Raw genomic sequence first — 23,160 nt, forward strand, 5'->3', positions numbered from 1 at the left:
TGGCGTTTGAGAGCATAGACTACGTCCATGGCCGTGACCGTCTTGCGCTTGGCGTGCTCGGTGTAGGTGACGGCGTCGCGGATCACATTCTCCAGGAACACCTTCAGCACCCCGCGGGTCTCCTCGTAGATGAGACCAGAGATACGCTTGACACCACCACGACGAGCAAGACGCCGGATCGCGGGCTTAGTGATGCCCTGGATGTTGTCACGCAGAACTTTGCGGTGGCGCTTGGCACCTCCTTTTCCCAGGCCCTTTCCACCCTTACCTCTGCCAGACATGGTTGAAACAAAGTAGCTCTGACGCCTCTAAGTGCCGGCTACAGCCCCTTATATATCAATTTTGCGGACCTTTTAGGAAACTGAAACGACAGGGGCGGGAACAAGACCTCTGCCCCGCCTCTTCTCTACCTTCCTGGGCGTCTACTATTTACTAGCGAGGGAAGGGGGCAGGGAAATGAAATCAATTCAGTATCTGGCTCTTTCCCGTTTCCTGGTTGGGGTCCAGAGTTGCTGGTTTTGTGATCTGTAGTCCTGCGTCTGTGGGTTTTCTAAAACAATTAATATTGCACAAGTCTCCTAACCACTTTTATCGTTTATAAAAAGAAGCAGTAACGCCACACTTGTCTACAAAAGGTAGAAAAAGTAGAATAGAATTAATTTTAAATATGAAGATACTTTTTAAAATGTGAGTATTAATTCTTAAAACTAGCGATATTTATCGTCAAATTTGGCTGATCATGAACATTTCTATTTGTACAGCATATACATATACGTCGTTATCAGCATTCCTGATACAGAGGAGGCTCTAGGAAGGGGAGCCAACATTAATTGAACTTATATTCTTTCTTCCAAATTTATAAAGCAGCATTTGTGTGGTGAAGATGAAGAATCCCAGGCTTGAAGACCTAATCCTGTTCCAATAAGCAGTATTGTTGGGGATCGAACTGAGACCTTCTGATTCTGGGGTCTTGTGTTCTTGCCACCTACCCCTGAGCTATGTCAGTAAAGCACTGAAGATACACCATGATGAATAAGAATTTGCAAATTAACAGAATTAACAAAAATAACACCAATAGACTGCAATGGTGTCCAAGTAAGAAGGGTGCCTGAAGTGAAGTTCAACACACAGACGATAGGTTGATATGTTTAACAGATAAACACCAACATTTACTCACCTTGCACAAATTCACATTGAGTGCCTTCTATGTATTACAAAGGTGATTAAAAAAAAAATCCTTTCTCTGCTTAGGCAGTCAGAAGATTATTAATTTCCCTGAGTCATAGACTATTTGAGATTTAGTTCAGGTGTAGTTACCTGTGGACCAAAACAGTAATCTCCCCTGCTCTCCTTTCTGAGAAGGGCAGCAAACAAGAATCATTGATTGATTCATTCATTCAAAAATTTAGGATCTACTACAGGCCAAAACTTGTGTACAAACACCAGGTTTACAAAGATAATCATACATGTTCTTTTAAAGAATTCAAAGTCTAGCAGAAGGAAAAGTAAACTCAGAGTGAGGGGTCATGTGTCAGCCCAGCATCCTAATTTCAGCCTAGTAGTGATGGATGGAGCAGCCATATCTCAGTAACATTAGCATTACCTGGGAGTGTGATAAACATACAGAATTTTAGGCTCAACTCCAAGTCAACTGATCTCATAGTGCATTTTTAACAAGATCTCCAATTGGGTGGTATGCTCATTCAAGTCTGAGAAGAGTTGTTTTAGAGCTGCATTTTCCTACAGTAGCCATTAGCTATATGTGCTAATTAACATTAAAATTAATTAGAATTAAATAAAATTAAAAATCAATTTCTTCAGTCACTTTAACTACCTTTAAGTAAATGCTCAACAACCACAGTCAAGGATAGTGGTTGTCTATTTGACAGTACAAATAAATACAGAACATTTCCATCATTGTAATAGGTTATATTGGGCTGTACTATGATAAAGAATTTCTTCTGAAGAACTACGCAGACCAGGAAAAGGAGTGTGAGAGATATCTGAGAATAAGCTTGCTGCAGGAAATAAGGATTGGAGTATTTTTGAAGTTTAATAGAAATTAGCCAACTTCTGGGTGAACCAGATATTACTAATACATAGAGGGATATGTAAAAAGGAAATTGGAAGTTTGAGAATAGTAGTATCCTTTTTATGAAATAAAATTAATAGGATATAGTTGTGCTTAGAGGGGAGTTTCAAGTGGGAGAAGGTCCTCAGGGGAGACCATCTGACAGGAAATTAAAATAAATGTGATTTCTCATTACCCTTCTGAACACACTAGATTCTAACACAATGCTCTATTTGCAATATAGTCCTTATTTTTAATTTGGCCTTTTTAGCATTTCTTCAACATAGTCACTTTCCCCTTTAGACCTTTGACATTTACTAAATTTTGGAGTGGATTGACTCGGTGAGCACTACTTATATTTTTAACAGACATTTACTATACTATGGTGAGTGAAGAGTTAATACCAAAATTGAAAGTACATGAAGTCATGAGACATACATCACTTATCTAACTTTAGTTTTACTTAGTTATTTTTTACATCTATAAAATAAAAATGGTTCAAGTCTTAGTCTAGCAGAAAACCCACTGTTTTAGGATATATACAGAGTAAGGACTCAAAAGTAATAAAAACAACTTTTTTGGTGGGCTACGGAATAATAGGTGAAACTTTTCCAGATTGCCGTCCAATGGGGGTGATTCAGGCATCAAGAACCTTGTCCATGTGACAGAGCATATACCTTGGTCTCAAGCAATAAGAATTCCTAAATGTAGCACAGCTCCATCATTCTATAAACATGTGGGGAAGTCAAGTCTCAACTAGTGCCCTCCAGAAAGGGCAGAGATTATCTATAAACAATTAAGGAAATGTCTAATTACCTATAAACAATTAAGGAAATGTCCTAAAGTCCCAGTGTCTTCTCACTTATTTAGAACTTAAATAGCCATGGAAACCAGTAACAGTTGCATAAAGAAATGGGGACACCTGCTGTAGAAAGAACTCGTCACCCACCTTAAACTGAGTGTATGTAACTTAGGGGAAAAGTTCCAACAATTGTTCTACAGCTGATATTATAACTACAATGATGACCCAAATAGTAAACTTTTTAGAATCTGAATTTTAATTGTATCTTTAGGTCTAGATAGTATTAGGCTCTGGGCTGAAAAGGAAAGGGGCCTATATAATGTTTGTGACCAATTGCTATTGATAGCAATGCTATTGAGGATGACAAGTAGCCCATTTTTCTAGACACATAATATGCCTGCCGTGAGAGAATTGGAAAGCTCTAGATCCAACCCTTTAAGCTTACCTCTTTATATACAGTATTTGTATGAGGTAATTAACATGGTCTTAAGTCCCAGAGACTTGGTTTTCAGACAGTGGCAGCCAATAATGACTATTTAAAAACCAGCCTAGTGATTTTTATGGAATTAGTTAAGTGCGAAGAGATGACATCTTAATGTTGATTATTCTGTCTTGGAGTTATAGGACATTCTCAAATCACCGTTGAAGGCCAAAATACCTAGACTTCTGTAAGTAGGGGTATTTATCAGAAGAAATATAATACCAAAATATCTTTCTTGTTTATTTAATAAAAATAAGATTTAATTTCAGTACCTAAATTATTGGGTGGATAATATTAACTTTGTGCTTAATTATCCAATATTTGCTTAATTCCATTAGCTCTGTGTGTTGCAAACTAAAAGAGACAGAGTAGTAAATTCAGTCATGTTCCCTATGAAATGTCTGTTCAACTTCTTAAGTGGACGTGTTTAGCCAGTTAATTTCGGCTGTGACAGCCTAGCTCACGTTTTGTTAGTGAAAAACCCAATGAGAGTTATGAAGACTCAGAAAGTGATTTGAATGAGAATTTCTTCTTTCTAATTCTGCGTCCCTTTTTGCAATGTTGAAAAGTTCAATCAAATTTGGATTTTAAATATCACTTTGAAATACAGAAAGTATGTACACAATTCTATGCTAAATACTGAAGTAAAAGTCTTTTGGACAGGTGTCTGTTATTAAGTACTTTAAATTTTAAGGACATGGGATATGAACTTATGATCTTACAATGTTGAGCTCACAGCTGGTAAAATGAGGTAGAGCTGCCATTCTATTGCTTTATGACTCACTTTCCTTCTTTGTAGATGGAGTGATTTATCTCTGATGCCCATTCTACGTCTGAAAAATCTGCTATAACTGACTTTAAAAGAAAGTTGGTGACTCTGTTCGGAATTGTTTATCTAGAAAACAGAGCCACCGCACACGGCATCCTTCCTCAAACGTTTAAATCATTGAAACACTGGGATCAAACCTAGTTTACACACTGCTCACTTAAATCCTTAAAGAAAAAAAATCTATCTTTTCTAAAATAGTTATCCATCTTATATGTAGAAATTTCTCCCCCAGTGCCAATTCCCAGGGCTGAGTGCAAACAAGTTGCAGGAGAGCTGTGCTATTGCTCCCGCGAAAAACCCGGTTTTCCTTGCAAATTTGAGTAAAAATGAGTTTATTTATGTAAGTTTGCAAACAAAACAATGTACATAACAAGGCCCTGGAAGAATGATTTACAAAGGAAATAGAGAGAACTAGTAATTTTTAGGAAAATCTGAAAGTTGTCTCAATTTGACTGAAGTTTCAAAGACAGTTGGGGGAATCAGCAAAGTTTCAGGGGGCCAATTTTGAAAGTAGGTATAGCAAACTAGGCAGGAATGAAGCCTGAAGAGTCTCGGGTCAGTTTCCCCCAAATCTTTAATTATTTCGTGCCCAGACTTCTTATATTTTTCTTCTTTTTTAAGGGGCAAAAACACAGCCACTCGGCAGAGCCGAGGAGCCCTTCTTAGCAGCGCGGCTCAGGGAGCAGGCAACCAATCATCACTCAGCGACGCTCTATATAAACCCCCAGCCGGCGGCGCCCGGGACAAACCGTTCTGACCGTATAAGCTTACTTTTTTTTGGCTGTTCTGACAAAACAGAAAAATGTCGGAGACTGCTCCAGTTGCTCCAGTCTCTCCTGCACCTGCAGAAAAAACACCTGTCAAGAAAAAGGCGAAAAAAGCGGGTGTAGCTGCTGGAAAGCGCAAAGCGTCCGGGCCTCCGGTGTCGGAGCTCATCACCAAGGCTGTCGCCGCTTCCAAGGAGCGCAATGGTGTGTCTTTGGCTGCGCTCAAGAAGGCGCTGGCGGCCGCCGGCTACGACGTGGAGAAGAACAACAGCCGCATCAAGTTGGGTCTTAAGAGCTTGGTAAGTAAGGGCACTCTGGTGCAGACCAAGGGCACCGGTGCCTCGGGCTCTTTTAAGCTTAACAAGAAGGCGGCCACTGGGGAAGCCAAGCCCAAGGCTAAGAAGGCGGGTGCGGCCAAGCCTAAGAAGGCTGCTGGGGCAGCTAAGAAACCCAAGAAGGCGATGGGCGCGGCCACCCCGAAAAAAAGCGCTAAGAAGACCCCCAAGAAAGTGAAGAAGCCAGTGGCGGCTGCTGGAGCCAAGAAAGTGGCCAAAAGCCCCAAAAAGGCAAAGACGGCCAAACCTAAGAAGGCGGCTAAGAGTCCTGCAAAGGCCAAAACCCCTAAGCCCAAGGTAGCCAAGGCTAAAGCTGCCAAACCCAAGGCTACAAAGACGAAGAAGGCGGTCTCCAAGAAGAAGTAAAGTTGGAGCGGCAATCCTTGCTTTGAAAATCTCAAAAGGCTCTTTTCAGAGCCACCCACTAATTCAGGTAAAAGAGCTTAACCAAGTATGTCTAGCCAAACAAACCACCATAAAACATAAAAATTTTGAAATTTGGCGCCATCGTGTGATTGGCCGGCTCAGATTTAGAGCGTCAGGATGCGCGCGCACTGTTGGGTATACAGAACAGCTCTGATGGTCACAGTCCCCTAGTGAGGTTAGTGGCTCTTAAAAGCCTTTAGCTTACATGGACAAGGGTGATTGATGGTAGTCTTAAACCCTCCTTTGCCCTTGGCCTTGTGGGTCTCAGTCTTTCTGGGCAGGACGCCGCCCTGAGCAACGGTGACTGCCCAGCAGCTTGTTGAGCTCCTCATCATTACGAATGGCCAGCTGCAGGTGGCGCGGGATGACGCGGGTCTTGTTTTCGCAGACGGCATTGCCCGCCGGCTCCAGGATCTCGGCCGTCAGGTACTCCAGCACCGCCGCCAGGTATACCGTCGCGCCGGCCCCAACCGGCTCGGGAGAGCGAGTCTTGGCTTTCGTTCGCGCTTTGCACCCTGTTATCCACGTTCAGACATGTTTGGGGGGAAAAATGCAGTCTGAAAAAGGGATTATTACGGACTGGGGACTGTTTCTGAAGTTAACATTCTCATTGGTTTGTAGAGTCTATTGAGAGTTAGCCAATCAGAATGCATTCCTGGACTCATTTGCATGGACTCTAGAGAAAATACCGCACCGATTAGAGGTCGGGATATTAAAACTTGTATATACTATGAAGCAGTTGAAAAGCTTCAATTTTTCTGCTTGAGCAAATGCAGTTTTATTGTGGGGGAGTATTCACGCTATTGGTTATACTGCCTAAATCAGCTTAATTGTTGCTACCACCCTGACGCTAAGGGATAAGTAAAAAGTGTCACACCTGGCGGTTTATAATTTACCCCTTTCTTTTCCAGATTCTTTTCCCCCGTAGGTGTTGACAGGATCAGGGATCCGTGTTTGGCGGTGTACTATCTCTTGGGGAGTTGGGAGGTAGAAACAAAAGAAAAGAAACGAAAAAACACTTTGGGAAGGCAAGGAGATTGGTTAGAGTTCCTGAAGCTTGGGGTAACCAGGGCAAAATAAATAGGCTCTAGAAAGATGGGTTGACCTGAATTGAATGTTAATTACACAGTTTCCACTTCATCCCTGGGCCTGAAGGATTTTGTTGTTGTTGTTTTGTTTTCTCCTTTTTTTTTTTTTTTTTTTTTTTTTGTACTTCAGGGGAGGCCACTGGATTTTACTGGCCAATCTTGACCAAAATCTGAGCTCTGCAGACCAGTAGGGGGGCTGTAAACGTGGATGGAAAGATTACACCTTTATTTTCGTAAACTCTAAATGCAGTTTAGCATTTCCTTCAAGTATGCCTGTAGGCAACTACAGGCATCACGATGGATTTTGCAGTATCCGTGACTTTTTCAATCACAGATGTTTTTCTATTACTTGCATTGATTTGCAGATATCTTGAAATAAAATTTACATTATTCTGCAGGTTTGAAACTGACATTTGTTATTCCTCGTGTTGTTCCTTGTTAATTGATGTTACTATTGAAACACATTATACATTTTTCAAAGAAATATATTTTGAGAACTGTATTTTAACATTACTAATTTTCTTCCCCTGTATGCTTGAAGTATTTGAAAACATTGTATTGAGAAGGTGTTTATGGATAATCTGGGGAAACCGATAGAGTCTACCATACAAAAAAAAGTCATGAACTCCTGAGCATATATCTCCAGTGCGCAAATACCTCATGGCTGAAAGACTTTATCTTTTCTGTATTTATAACATTAACCTTACCCTGCCCTTCCCCGACCCCTGCCCCAGCCACCTTATTGGCCTTATTGGTTAACAGTTTAAAGTTTCACTATTTAAACTTTCTTTAAAAAAAAAAAAAAAGGAATGTAGACTGTGATCTTTCTAGCTCTTCTAGACAGGGGTTCATTTTCCCCCACCACAACTGTACCCCATAATTTCTTCTCTCTAGAAGGAGACCCAAATCTCCGCTCTTACTGAGTAATTTGGTTGAGAAGGATATCTGGATAAATGGGGAAATGTGAAAATGGTTACCCAAATGAACCTTTTTGAAAATCAGAAATTGCATCCAGTGGGAAAGACAAGTAGGAAGAGACCTGTGAGGACTTTAATACCCAAAGTGACAACAGCTTGGCTTTCATTGAAGAGTGATGAGGAATAAGAATTATGTGACATTTAGTGAGTGGTTAAACGGACCATATAGTATCTCTGCAGTCATTACATTTTACGAAGCAATTCTATGACTGCCTCACTATAAAGCATTTGTGGTTGGTATAGCTAAGTAACTTGTTTTAAAGTTAAGAAAATTGTGGCTTATAAAGATGAATTGGCCAGAATCACCTTGTCAGTAAACAGTGGACCTGGGACTCAAATATGTTTTTATTTGCAGTGTCCTTTTCTATGCACTTCTCCCCATCCATTATATCATCTGGAAAAGGAGTAACATTCTCTATTTCATTCATCCAGAAAGGAGTAGAATTCAGGTATTCCTCTTTTAGGCCCTTTATGAGCTATTCAATTAACAATCTGGAACGCATGAGAAGCAATTAAACACGATTCAATCAATGGTGTTCTAGTTTCACTCTGGTTTATGAAAATTAATATTCATATTCCTTTCCCTGGGACAAGCTCTGAGTTCCAAGGAAATTAGAACTAGATTAAATCTTCCATCTCCTCAAATTTTACTTGTAGTTAAATCATGTTAAAATAAACATCTTTGGATAGGTAAAGAAGACAAAGGAAGTACTTGGTAGACTGCAGCAGGAAGATGAGAGAAGCAGGAAGTTCATTCCTAGTACTTGTATTTCATCACTAAACCACATCCCTATGAGGGTCTCCTGAAACATTTATGCTTGGATTTCTGATGCTCTTTTGCTGGAGAAAGGTAGTCTGTCAATTATAGTGGGAAAACCGTAGGTTTAGAAAAGCTCAAGAGATAGACACAGATGGCAAATATCAGGCAGGAGCCTGTGTTTTCTGCAAGATATACAATCAAAGAAAGAAGAAAAAGACACCTTACCATGGCAGGCAAGAAGGGCATGTTCATATTTAACAGCAGAAGGGTACTTATGCATGTGGCATACGTCTGAGCCAAAAGTAAAATTTAGGAGCCAGCCTGAAGTCACTACTTTCTCCCTTCTATTTAATAATTGGCTGGCTCCTTTTAACTGGAGGAGCCAGATTGAGTTCGTGTGTGGAGGCCTTGATTACTCCTGTCACTCAATCACTGAATCAGATAGATGTTTAAAGAAGTCTTGTAACTAACATGTTCTCGTTCTCACCTTCTCTCTTATCCTCTCATATCTGGGATGATTGCATTGTTTCCTAACCAGTATCCTAATTCTAGTTTCTCCAGCCTCTAATGGTCATTCTATGTCTTATGAAAGGATCACTGGTTCCCTATTACCTCAGGTTCAAGTGAGAAATTTATAGCCTTTTTTCATAATCATACTTTCTGTTCACACTGAATAGCATTAATAACTCAAATTTACCTTTTTATCTGGTTTTTGTTTTTGTTTTGGGGATAATTTTGTTCATCTCCAATTCCTTCTTTCTACCTGTGAGAATATCCCTATTTTCATCTCAAGTTGTATCACCGTGAATAAGTCCCCCTATTTAAAAAAAAAAAAATCTAATTTCTCTGATATTTGCTTTGATGACATTTAATAATTGGATACCATTATTAATGGAAAATTTATAATGTACCTATTTTCTTTCACTGAACTAAACCCTAGGGCATTAGTCTTCTTTGTTTCCCCACTACTCTGGGTGTGTTTTTAATTAACTGAACTTTTAAATCCTGTCAAGTGGATGGGATTATCCCCAGATAATAATCAGATTCAATGATTTCACTTTCTGTTATTCTGTGTAGAAATCCAAGGGTAATGAGTGCTTTGTCCCATCTATGACACTCCTCCCGATGGCTTGATTTAGGCACTAGCCCCCTTGTTTTCTGAAGTATGCCATTCAAGATGTTGGGTCTACTACAAAAACAAAACAAAACAAAAAATAACACCTTTGGAGTATAAAAGTCTTCAGATGTAAAATACCAATATTTACCTGTGTGCAGACAGGGTAGGTGGAATGTAGAGAAAGAATGAAGTGGAATTTCTGGATTATCTTGATTTTTAGCTATCATTTTCATAAAATGAAGCAACTGTTCATTTATAGATTATATACTTGTTTTTAAATTATGTGGACTTAAAGGCAAACAGGTAAGTCTGAAATGGATATACAAATTAATGTACCAAGAAGTACATATAAAATGTGACATGATTTAGATTTATGATCCCTCCCCAATAAAATAATAACTTATTAACTAACATCTACTGTTAAGTACTACTGTACTATTTTCAATGTATGCCTTTAAAATTAAAGTGTATATATATATATGTATATATATATAGGGTGTGTGTGTGTGTCTTAACCGTCAAGATCATTGAATGATGGGCAGAAAAGCTGAAAATTGTCCATGTTAATGTTACATTTTAATTGATGTGCACTGGTTACATTTCTGTGCAATTGGCTATAATTATAGGGCAGAATGCAATCATATATGACCTTGTAACATTATCAAAACTCATCCATTTCCTTTAACATATCTGAAAATATGAAGATAAACACATCAGTCTTCCTATGTCAGTTCTTCCAAGGAATAAAGTCTGAGGGGCCACTGCTGAGGATCATGCAGACGCTGTTTTATATAGTAATGCTTAATGGAAAAAGTGTTGGTTCTACCCCTTACTATCTGAAACTTTCTTACTGTTTCCTTATCTGTAAAGTACTAATAGTACTGATAGAATAATAATTATGTATAATAGATAATATTAGTACATAACTATTGAACTTACCTTATATTTTGGAGGCTTCATAGAGTAATGCATGGTTTCTGGCCCACTCAATAATGCACTAAATACATGTTGATTATTTCTACTTAATAAAACTACATACTATTAAAATTATGTGAACTCTATCAATCTTTAATTCTGAAATCAGGAATGCCCTAAATGGTAATTCCTTTTTGATAATTTTTTATTTGAAATTCCAATTTGACTAATTTCCCCAGGGTTTAATTTAGGCCAGGGACTGTTCTAGATGGATTTAATGATATGATAATATGTTTTCTGTGCCCTTTTGGTCCTCATATCTTGACGTTCAATATATGGTGAGACAGAAACAGACATTAAAAAACTTGCTGTGCTGGAATCTCAAAGTACAGGATATGGGAAAGCACGTTTTAGTATGGAATGACTTTATCTAACGTTACAAATATGTAAAACTCCATTATTGGAATTATAAATAACTATTTTTTCCATATTGACCCAGATGTGCCACTTTTCAGCACTCAAGTCTCAATGTCTGACAGATTTCCAAGAATAAAGATTTCTTCTATAAAACCTCCAGAAGCTCTTACAATGGCTAACTTGGCCTGTGTATCTATTTACAGCTTTGTTTCTGTTAAACTTATCAGACTATCCGCCTAGTGATTTTCAAGGGGAAACAACCCACTAAAAGAGATAAATTAATAGAAACCTCTCAGATTTGTTAAGCATAGCTCACCCATCTTGAAACTCAAATTTGCTGAAGTGTTTGAATAGACATAAAATCTTTCCAATCAGTATACAGTATCCAAATAGTAAGAACATTTCTACATTTCCAGATAACAGTATGTATTTTTTCAGAGCAAAATTCGTGATTTATTTTGCCTCCAGCTACCACTTTAGAAGTAGTGAGGAATTTATTTCTTCCACGGGAATGGAATATCTATTTAATACAGAATAGTGTAACACTGCTGTTTTGTATGGATGAGAAGAAAGCGAGGATAGACAATTTTCTGCAAGAGGGAACTCTCAAGCTTCCAATGGATTTTCATGTGTTACTGACAAATGTGAGGTACTTTCATGAGATTTCATTTGGATTAAGATAATTTAGGAAAACAGACTCATTTTAAGGGTGTCAGATTTAACGGCTCATTGATTCCTAGGTTCTTCATGCAGTTCATTCATATCCAGCTACTTTTGTTGGTTGTTTTGGCCCTTGTAGATCAGACTTTGGTAAAGACCGCCACCAATAAGAGGTGTCAAGACCAAGAGTCTCTCCTTTTGGTGCTCCATCCAGCTAATAACGTAAGCCTTGATCCGCTTTAAGGGTGGGGTAGTTATATCCTTGACCACTCTCAACAGGGTTCTGTTGGTTGCTGTCGAGTTGGGTCTCACAATTGTGAGCAAGGGCACCCTGGTGAAGACCAAGAGTTTAGCCAAAACTAAATGCCCTATATAATACAGGGCAAAATACAGTTGTCCAGGTAAAACACCGCGGGGACAGTTCTTATGTTTAAAGATTCAAAAGTACATAGGCTTTTTAGAGAGCTTAATTCTAGGACTCCCTCCATAAAGCTCTGAGGATTGCACTGCGTTCGTCTGCCGTTGACAATGTAAAGTATTATGGCATCTTTCACTAATTTAAGTTATTGGCTCTGAAAAGAGCCTTTAGGTTTAAGATTATCAATTGCTAAGAAAGACAATTTATGCCCTCTCCCCGCGGATGCGGCGGGCAAGCTGGATGTCCTTGGGCATGATGGTGACACGCTTGGCGTGGATGGCGCACAGGTTGGTGTCCTCGAAGAGCCCCACCAGATAAGCCTCGCACGCCTCCTGCATCGCCATCACGGCCGAGCTCTGGAAGCTCAGGTCGGTCTTGAAGTCCTGCGCGATCTCGCGCACCAGCCGCTGGAACGGCAGCTTGCGGATCAGCAGCTCCGTGGACTTCTGGTAGCGGCGGATCTCCCTCAGGGCCACCGTGCCGGGCCGGTAGCGGTGCGGCTTCTTCACGCCGCCCGTGGCCGGCGCGCTCTTGCGGGCCGCCTTGGTGGCCAGCTGCTTGCGCGGCGCCTTGCCGCCGGTGGACTTGCGGGCTGTTTGCTTGGTGCGAGCCATAATGGGATGGGAAACCCTGGTCACAACTCAGAGTGTTGCTGTTCTTGTTCGTATTTATAAAGGAGTTCTCCTAATTGGCCCGAACCTTCAAATTCCCCGCCGTTACTTAAGTAACAGGACAGGGCTTGTGATGGCTACCAAGTCTCACTTTAAAAACTCTCGACCTATTTAAATATCCTCTGTATTTTCTCACTTAAAGATCTCCATTGTTTATTTACCATGTATTACTGATATTTTATATGTGCCTTAATTGTTTTAGTAAAGAGTGCTACAGCTAAGTTTTACAGCAACCTGGATCTTGGCGGGAGACCAAGCTACTCTTGGAAGATTGCAGAACTCAGATTTACTACACCACAGTGCCCAAAGAAGTTAACACTCCAAGCTCTGGATCCCATCTGTAGGTTTACACAGGCTTTTTAGGCTACCAGTCAAGACTTTGCAACATTTTGCAACATCGTGCAACATCCTATGCAGAGTGGGTGTAACAAATGGACCAATCAGGAGTGAGCTTTGGGAACCAATAGATTCTTAAGGGTTAGTTTCGTTCTCCTAGAAGCAAGCCATTTTACAGAAGCACAGAAGCGAGATAATACAGCCCTGCCAGGGAACCAGATGGCGCCAGCGAGAAAGTAGTAGTCCTGCCTGTGGGTGCTGTTGGCTTTTCGTGGGACTTACCACCTCTTAATTAGTTGTTTGAATCCCCTTTTTCAGGATTAAGTTTGGGAAGAGACGAAAACGAAAGTTCCACAGCCCTGAGCCATTTGATCCAGTCTAGTTCCGTCCTTTATCATTTATAAACGATTCTGATTTTGAATAAACGCTTTATTTTAGCAATCTAAGCACCACATCACATAATTCACAATCTTTCAACAAACACCAGCACCACTTCCAGACCCTCTATTCCTTGGAAACATAAAAATAGTGCTGCTGTTGAAATGTGACGATCCTTACTTAATTCTTGAAAAACCATAAATATTTTCCACTCTGATCAAACCAGACTGGGAATGCCAATGGCATAATATTGAAAATATTTTAAAATTTAGCTAGTTTTTGATGTTTTTTTCCCTAGAATTACTAACCTGGATAACTGCATTTTCGCAGAAAACTAGTCATAAATTTACATAGGAGTTTTGTCTCTTCAGTTCCGGATCTAGGGAGAAACGAGTCCCCTAAATAGATCCTTATGAACAATATATTAATTTAATTTTTTGCACTATTTTGAAAACGAGAACATTTTTTTCTGACGGTGAAGAATCTACAGTTAGTTCTACTTAAACAGCCAATCAAAAAATAGGCTTGAAATCACCCTATTTGCTTAAAAAGTTTCTACTGGCCGCTTTGACCCAATCAGAGATTGAGCTACATTAAGCACTTATTTGCATAAAAGTGTTACAAAAATAAGTCAGCACTGCAGTCACTACTCAGTAAGTTTGGTTTGTATGAGAACGTTACACCGTGACTCAACCGGCTAAATCAGCTTGTTCTCTGAAGAAGGGCTCTAGGAAGGCGGTGACCAAGGCTTAAGAGAAGGACAGCAAGAGCGCAAACGCAGCCGCAAGGAGAGCTATTCGGTGTACGTGTACAAAGTGCTGAAGAAGGTCCACCAGGACACCGGCATCTTGTCTAAGGTCATGGGCATCATGAACTGAACGACATCTTCGGGCGCATCATGGGCGAGGCAGTGCGCCTGCTGCTGCCGGGAAGCTGGCCAAGTACGCCGTTGTCCAAGTGCACCAAGGCTGTCACCAAGTACGCCAGCTCCAAGTAAATGTGTTTGTAGGCAGTCAAATCCAAAGCCTCTTTTCAGAGCCACTCACGCTTTCACATAGTGTCCTAATGCTAAATGCTGTAGTAACTTTTAAGGTAAAGTAATTCTGTGTTTAGAAATTCCCTATCCTATGCTTTTTTTTCCCATTGTAATTCCTTCAGAAGCTTATACTGCTTTACTGGAGTAGAAATAATTTTGGTAGGCACAGCGCAGGTAAGTGAGCTTGAATTAAAGAGTGACAAGTCAGGAGGGAAGGTATACCTCAGGCCTTGGGTTTAATCCCCAGTACCTCTGTTAAACACAAGTAACCCTAATTTACCCACTCCCTCCAGAAAAAAACGAGAAGTCAGTTTAGTGCCTGAACTCTGTTAATTTTAGTATTTTAGTAGGTGGATTGTGAAACAGTGTCTTGAATAATAAACCTTTATTTTGCAAGAAATTAAGGCATTTTAAACTAATTAGGAAAAGGGTTATGTACAATTTATACTAAAAGGGAAGGAAGAGGTGGCTTCAAACAGACTGGAAACAAAGCCTTGATTTTTAGGTAGTGTTCTTAGCTGACACCCAAGAAGCCCGTTTTGGACAGTCTTCTTTCCCTTGAAGAGGCTGATAAGAATCATCAACAAAATAGAATTTTCAGCTCTAGGCTTTCAAAATATCTTGAGATTAAGGATCACACGTGCAGGCTACCTGTAGTGTCGACAGGATCCTTTCAATTACTGTCCTCACTTTTGATGGACATTTCATCTGCTGGATCATGGAGTTGGGGGAAGTGGTGTGTGTTGCAAAGTATTCTAAGATCACAGATCTGAGTGTGCCTAACATTCTTCCCTAAATGAAGTGTGAGTGGAAGGACTAGGACTCTGAGTTCATTCATTCATTCAGTGAGAGCCTGTTATGTTTCAGAAAGTGACAGGTACTAGTGAAAGAGCAGTGCAGGATAGAAACAATCCTTTCTCCTCATAGGGCTCATAGTCTAAAATGAATATTTAGACAGTAATCAAACTAACAGATGGAGAAAGCATGGGTCTAAACTTTAGCATTGCCAAAAGCTGAATTGACTTACCTTAAAATTTTCAAGTTCTCTGGAAGGAAAGTGAAATAAAAGAGATGGCAAGGGAAGGGGAGACAGCAAGAGAGAGAAAGGAATCACAAAAATGTGCATAGTTTGAGTTTGTATTTATGGACTACAGTTAACAGGTGTTATATATTTACACTTTCATGTGACCCTGTTTTATCATTGGTTCACGAGGATTTTGAAGTCCTGCTGTGCTTAACTGAAATAAATGCAGGATCTTACTGAAACGTAAAAGGGAATACTGCAATAGCAAATCTTGTCCATTATTCCTTTTAAAGATTTTCTTTAATAAGTTTTTTTTAAAATATGCACCTGTGTAAGTTAGTATGAGATACCTCTACAAGTGACAGACAACCTAAGTTAATCACTTTAAGCAAAATAAAAGTCTGTTTCTCTCCATGCAACCTGGAATGGGAGCTCCACTCTCCTTAGGGAACTCATCTCTTCCTATGTATAATGTGTTTGCTCTATTATTTGAGAATATTCTCAAATATATTCTACTCTTGAATTCTACTATGAAAGATCAATCCAAGAACATGCATCATTGGATGCATGAAATTCATAAGTGTTAAGTAGGTAATTCATAGGTAGGAAACATATAAGAAATGTTAGGTAAGAAAGGAGTTTATGAGATATAGACAAAATTCAAAAGCTGTATTTACTATAAATTGTTTAGTATCATATGAGACATGTAAGACAGAGGTAGTAAGTAGAGCTTGTGTGTGCTACATGGAGGTAGGAAGAGATGAAAGAACCAAGAAGTGACAAATATTTGTAAGATATCAAATATTCATGTGGTACTCAATATTTATAAGATCTTGAATTCACTATGCATTGATGACTCCCATTTTGGCTACAATTGCCCTCTCCAGACAAAATGCACTTAAAAGACAACGTTGGTCTGGATGTCACTAGGGTCATATATTGAAGGCTGTATACTCTGCCCGGCATCTCTCCAGTGGGGTCCCTGATCTCTGTTTTCTAAAAGGAAGTTCAGTCACTTGTTTTAATTTGGGGGCGGGTGGGGTGGGGAATTAGGTTTATTTTTTTACTTCTATTTTTAATGGCAGTACTGGGGACTTCATGCATGGAAAGCATGCGCTCTACCACTGAGTTATAACCTTCCCTCTCCACTTGCTTGTTGATGAATCTGACAGCCTGTTGTGCCATTTTTCCCAGAGCACAGAGTGCCTCATTCCTGATCTCAACCCAGACTTCCTTTCAGGGTGTATTGAAGGTCACAGACTGCAGTGGTTAAATAAATGACTCAAACCTGTAGAACCAGACGGCTAGCGACACTGTTTAGCTGGCAAAGGCTAGAGGAAAAGATCTTCCTCCCCAACAGTTTCATAGTTATCTGGGCAAATCCTAAAGGACATCAGCCTCCTGTCCTATCCTTGAACACCCAATATGAAGTATTCAAAAAAGATGTGATATCTCAATTCTATGCCAAGAATCAGCTCAAGATCAGCAGTTGGGAACAGTTATCACCTTCATAATACAGAAATAATTTTTTATTTTAATTTTGTTTTATTTTAAAAATCCTGGGTTTGGTCATCAAATCATCACCATCATGAAGGTTTTAATATAGACTTCTATTAGCAATGAGCCAACAGATGAGCAGTTTTATTTATAGTTGGGGGTTCATCAATATTAATGCAATGTAATTTATTAGAAATGTAATTTATCAGAAAATTTATTTGTTACAGTGTATAAAGCCTTTCTAGAAATATCACATTTAGATTCTGTTTCTTCTGAAAAGCAAAATAATGATGGTGATTATTTGGAACCTCAAAATATCTTGCTTTTTATTTTAAATAAATTATCACATAATTAATACTTTTTCCTTAAAGGCTGATATCCTTGAATCAGGCTGGTTGTCTTCCATGGGGTTAGTACTCATCTCTTCCTGCCCCTGCTTCAGTTTGCCATCCAAATTGGGTGTGCTCAGGAAACTATATCAATACTTTTGAAAAATATGAAAAAATGTATAAAATCAGTGCTGGGAACTCCAGCTTGAGAAAACAGATAAAGGAATCTGGTTTTGTCTAGTTGGTTAACAAACCTGTGGCCATCACCCCAAGTAATGCTCCCAACAGAGGATCTGAGCAATCAGTGTTTCATCTCTTTGACATAATCTTACAGATGGTTGAAGACACCTCTCCTAGGCTTCATGCTTCTGGCCTTCATGTCTCATCTCACTTGTGATGTCTACCCCACCCACTGTATTTAAATTACAACTACCCCCCACCCATTTCCCACTCAATTGCAGTCCTTAATCCCCTTGACCTGTTTTATGTTTTTCCTTTTTACTGACTATTTTTAAGTTTGGGGGGCGGGTATTTAGCTTTTTTTTTTTTTAATTTATTTTAATGGAGATATTGGGGATTGAACACAGGACCTCGTTCATGCTAAGCACTTGCACTCTACCACTGAGTTACACCCTCCCCCTACTTTGTTTCCTTGATCCTCTTTACCTACCATAGCATGGTATTTGTTTATATTTGTTTATAAAAATCCCTTGCCTGGTCCCTGAAGACATTTGAATTTGCAATGCAAATAAATCAAGCTTGTTACCTGAGGATCAAAGTTTGCCTGTGGCCATTAAACCAGTCAATTGAAGACCCAACCCTATGAATCAACTTTAACCTCAAACTAATAGATTTTCTCTTTCCACCCAGAGTATGAAATGTCCCAGTTCAGCTAATATCTTCAAGGTCTGAATAGCACAAAACAGAAATGAAATGGGACCCTAATTTTTCAGCGGAGCACAATTGAGACTGCCTAAAAATAAACTAGAAGCTGCTGACAAGACAGAAGGATACAAAAACTCCTATGTTCAGCTCCTCCCAAGGCCTTGCCTCTCAGAACAAAAGCGAAATTCCTTTCAGTGGCCAGAAGCCCCTACATGATCTGGCTTCCAACTCTCTACCTCCATCTCCTCCTAATGTGCCCCACCCACCGGGTACAGCCACCCTGGCATCTCAACACCCCTCCTCCTCTTTCCACAGACTGCTTCCTCACCTTTCAGCTCTTTGCTGAAAGAACAATCTTAGCACCGTCTTCACTGGTCACCTCAAAATTTCAACTCCCCATGACACGCCATATTCTTGCTTTATTGTTCTTCTCACCATCTAATGTGAAGGAAAAGCCCAGTTGGGCTAACAAGCTAAGTCACAAATCTAAGTGTAACAAGTATTGGATTACTGATCTGAGTTCTGCTGGGCTAACTTGTAAATCTAAATTAATAAGTGTCGGTTTGCTGATTCCCTGTTCATGTTTTTGCTAGCCAGCTGGATTTTCAAAGAAACATATCTGGCCTTAAAATGTTGGTTTGCTGCCTCACTGCCTCTACTTTTGTGATGATGATGCTGCTAAAGCTGTTCCATGCCTATTGGCCGAATACCCCAAGCTTGTACTTAACCCTATAAAACCTCATGCTCACGTCTTGGAGGTGCTCAGAGCTTAGGAGCAGAAGCCCCTCTTAGCCCGCCGGCATAATAAATCTAAGTACTCCAACCCTCCGAGTGGTGCTTGTTTCTTGGCTGGCCTGTCATTTCCGTAACACTAACATATGATGCAGAATATTTATCTGATGTATTGTCTGATGTATCCGATGTAAATTCCACAAAAGCAGAGAATTTTGTCTGTTTTGCTCTCCGAGTATATTCCCAGTGCTTAGAACAGCCTCCAGCACATTGTAAACTCAACAAACATGTGGAGTGAATACGTTTTAAAGTTCCTCACCGTTAAGAAATGTTTGTTGGGGGAAGTAATCATGGCATCAAAATAGGTTTTAAAATGGTAGGTGTATATTAAAATAGAGAGGAAATTACAATAATCTTTATTGTAATAAAGCTTTATAATAATCAAGACAATAATCAAGGCAGAAGAGGTATAGAAAAAAACATATTTGGCCAGTGTTGACAATGTTGAGGCTACGTAGGGTTTATCAATCTATTATCTCTAATATTATATATTCTGAAAAGTTGCATAATAAAACAGGTTTTTAAAACAATATAGGGAGGGAGGGACATGAAGGTACATCACAAAATGAAGGCTATGGAGAAAGACCACCTGAAGGCCCAAACAGGACCTTGTGCTAATCTGTACAGAAAAGGCCCAATGTGAAAACAGAGAGGTATCCACTGGTTGCCTGTGAAGAGTCTAGGGTAGTCTTGTTCCATCCCTGAAAACCTGGTAATGTCAACCACTGAAAGCAGCTTCATTTCTCAGTATAGATTCACATTAGCCCTGTCCTCAGAATTGGCTGTAAAAGCCACGTAATATTTGGATTCACTGCAGTAAGATAAGGTGATTATAAACAAGCCAAAAAGTCCCTTTCGAGACTATATTCTTTCTGAAGGCAAACTACAAGGAAAGCATGATTCATTTAGGTAAACTGAGTCAAACAAGACTTAATCACCATAAGATTGGATTTTATGTAGCCTCTAGTCTTGGTCCTCACTACCTATTGAAAGCACTTGAGTTTTAATAATTACTGTTGCCTGGGTCCACACCATAGTTATTATTTATACTGATTGGACCCCAACCAAAAATATTTTTATAAAACCTCCAGTTGACTGTAATGTGCAATTAACATTGAGGCCACTGATCAATGATGAAAAGAAGCTATCCTAGGGGCACCTTGTTATGTGCAATTGCTTGAGAGCGATTTCATTCTATTACATAAATACGTGTAGTTTGAAATGCTTATTTTTGATGAGTCAACAGACAGGCTGTTTTTCTGGGTGAGACCAAAATCACCATTTAAAAAAAAAAAAATAGGCTTCTTAAACTAGCATTCTTAAGGATCGACTGAGGTGAACTTATTACAGTGTAGATTCTGACTCAGTAGACCTGGGTAGGGTGTGAAAATCTACATTTCCAGCACATTTTCAAGTGATGCCCATGCTGCTGGTGGTAGACCACATTTTTTGAGTAGTGAGACTGTAGAAGCCAGCTGGGCTCCCTACGTCGGGTTCTGCCACCCGTCTTAAGTGTATTTAAAAATCTTTCCCGAGTAGTCTAACTTCTCATGTGACAAGTTAACTATAAACAGTGCTCTCATTGTTCTCTGTGTAAAAAGACAAACATTTCACAGGAAAACAGTTTCACTTTTACTTTGCAGAGATTGAAACAATTTGCACAGTTCCAGACACTAAAAAGCAACCAAAGCTCTATTTCCCAGTTGCATGGAACACAGTTTGGAAGGAATAAACAGCAAATCCACACTCACCTTTACCGAAATTCAGGGGATAACACTTACTTTTCATAATCCACATGCTCAGATAACCTGATTATCACATCACACTGATTTCTGCCCCTTCTAACGACCTACAGAATGTATCAAGTCCTATTTCCCACCAGCCAAAGTTGTCTTTTTTTAGCATGTAACCTACCCATCGATGCCCAGGAGGGTATTTAACTGAGACTGAAAGACACTTCGTATCAAACCCCACATGAAAAACAAATGTAGCCAATAACCCAAGAAAAACACCCCACACCAATGTCCCAGGGCAAAGCTGCTTTCAAACATTCAGCATTAAATCCTTAAGTTGCCACGTAAGACAAACTTAGTGACAGCTATTTTAAAGAAAACGTGGGTGGCTCTTAGAAGAGCCTTTTTTGAGTTGGATTTAAACAGAAAGAACTTTATGCTCTCTCTCCGCGGATGCGGCGGGCAAGCTGGATGTCCTTGGGCATGATGGTGACACGCTTGGCGTGGATGGCGCACAGGTTGGTGTCCTCGAAGAGCCCCACCAGGTAGGCCTCGCACGCCTCCTGCAGCGCCATCACGGCCGAGCTCTGGAAGCGCAGGTCGGTCTTGAAGTCCTGCGCGATCTCGCGCACCAGCCGCTGGAACGGCAGCTTGCGGATCAGCAGCTCCGTGGACTTCTGGTAGCGGCGGATCTCGCGCAGGGCCACCGTGCCGGGCCGGTAGCGGTGCGGCTTCTTCACGCCGCCCGTGGCCGGCGCGCTCTTGCGGGCCGCCTTGGTGGCCAGCTGCTTACGCGGCGCCTTGCCGCCGGTGGACTTTCGGGCTGTCTGCTTAGTACGAGCCATTGCAGGAAAATACGGAGAAAACGCACAACTTGATAGTTTGAGAAACAGGTTGCCTTTATATACACTCAGAAACATTCTGATTGGCCTTGCGGTTTTTCAAAAGTCCCGCGAAATGAAACCATTGGCTGAAGCGTCAACGATGTGATTGGTTAATGACTACAGGTTCTGATTGGATGAATTACTCCACATTCCAATCCCTCTCTTCGTTATAGTCTACTAACCATAGGAGCTAATTTTCTACTGTTCTAATTCAGCTCATCTCAAATTGTAAATAAGGAGCCACTTCGTGATTGTGGAATATGCCAGTTCTGACTCAGTAGATCTATGTAATGTGGCCTAAAATTCCAAGGACCAAGCTTTTGAGAAGAGATTTACTTTTATTGTTTTTTCTCAGCGGTTGCTTTTTCTGAACTGAACCTGGAGTCCCCTGGACTGCCACTTCCTATCTCCACTCTGGGAAACCACAGGTAAAACGATTGGGCTAGAGGTGATAGGCAAACAGTGCGCCAAACGATTGACTTTGCTGTAGTGCCTAAATGAGATTATGGTTCGGTTCAGAATTCGAAAAGCCCTCGCTGATCTTTGATTTGCCAGTGGTTCTCATTTTGCTATTTCAATGTCTTAAAGATATCCCAAGCTACCAACCCCACCCGCCTTTTCCGCAGTATAGAATGTTCCCCTTCTCGCTAAAGATCTGGAGACTACTCAAGGTTTTGTAAACGGTACCAAAACTTGCTTCCTCACAACTAAAACCCGTTTACGATGCTATTTTCTCATAAAACTCTCGTATCCCTGAACCACATTCCAAGCAGTCATGTGAAATAGCCAAGATAATAACACGTTGAATAAGCTGTATTTATATCCAATGGCTTTAACTGTTGAAGGCTTATAAATGTGAATGGAAAATGTTGCCTGTCATATGTTAAAAAGGATGTTTGGAGGCCGCTCTCCCTTCTGAGTAAAATGGCCCACATTCTGGGTCATTCTCTCTTGCCTTAGAGATGGCACTTGCTTTAACACCCCCAAGACTCTTAGCCCCTTTGGCCTTATGAGTTAGCCCGCACTGTATGGAGTTATGTATCTTTCCGAATAAATCTTTTACTCAAAACAAAAACGTAGCTATCAAGCCACTACAACCATGATGCCAAGCCCTCAGCCACCATAGCCACCTCCAACGGTGCACCCTGTGGGAACTCAAGATGGTTAAGAACAGCATACTGGCCCTAGATAGATAAGGTGCATAAAAAAAAGAAATTTCAGAGCCCAGACCCTTGCATCTTCCCTTACATAGAAAATGCTAAGTTCATTACCCTGACATAGCTCGTTTTAATTAGTGGTAGTCTTTTGATGTTCCCACTACCTCGTCTTGGTTGCAAAAACCCATATATCCTGGCTCTATCCCTTTCTTCAGGGCAGTCTCTCAGATCTGAGACGCTGCCTCCCGTGCTTGAAGTCCTCAGAAATCTCACGAAATAAAACAGAATTCTCAGCTTCCGGCAGTGTCTTTTTTTCCCTAGCGGGCAGGCTAAACCAGTGTTAGAATTAGTTACAAGCTCTCAAATGTGAAAACA

The 23,160-nt window shown here is 40.2% G+C and overlaps 2 protein-coding genes and 1 pseudogene across 3 annotated transcripts; 1 reads left to right on the forward strand and 2 right to left on the reverse strand.

Moving 5' to 3' along the window:
- The first annotated feature begins 4,921 nt into the window (after positions 1–4,921).
- LOC102521316 (histone H1.3) lies at positions 4,922–18,769 on the forward strand. 2 transcript variants are annotated; one of them, XM_032463397.1, is made up of 2 exons: positions 4,922–5,718; positions 18,205–18,769. In XM_032463397.1, the coding sequence occupies exon 1, from the start codon at positions 4,986–4,988 to the stop codon at positions 5,649–5,651; it is 666 nt and encodes a 221-aa protein (XP_032319288.1). In that variant the 5' UTR covers positions 4,922–4,985; the 3' UTR covers positions 5,652–5,718; positions 18,205–18,769. The 2 variants fall into 2 exon arrangements, with proteins under 2 accessions (XP_032319288.1, XP_006182226.1); XM_006182164.3 differs by lacking the exon at positions 18,205–18,769 and adding an exon at positions 6,100–7,196.
- On the reverse strand, positions 5,888–8,816 carry LOC102516024 (annotated as a pseudogene).
- On the reverse strand, positions 10,900–23,145 carry LOC102515772. The gene is made up of 3 exons (XM_032463509.1): positions 21,185–23,145; positions 14,255–14,370; positions 10,900–12,693 (listed from the first exon to the last, which is right to left on the reverse strand). The coding sequence occupies exons 1-3, from the start codon at positions 21,662–21,664 to the stop codon at positions 12,267–12,269; spliced, it is 1,023 nt and encodes a 340-aa protein (XP_032319400.1). The 5' UTR covers positions 21,665–23,145; the 3' UTR covers positions 10,900–12,266.
- Between the last annotated feature and the right edge of the window lie 15 nt (positions 23,146–23,160).

The sequence above is a fragment of the Camelus ferus genome, chromosome 20 (assembly GCF_009834535.1).
Source record: "Camelus ferus isolate YT-003-E chromosome 20, BCGSAC_Cfer_1.0, whole genome shotgun sequence".
In the NCBI taxonomy this organism is placed as follows: domain Eukaryota; kingdom Metazoa; phylum Chordata; class Mammalia; order Artiodactyla; family Camelidae; genus Camelus; species Camelus ferus.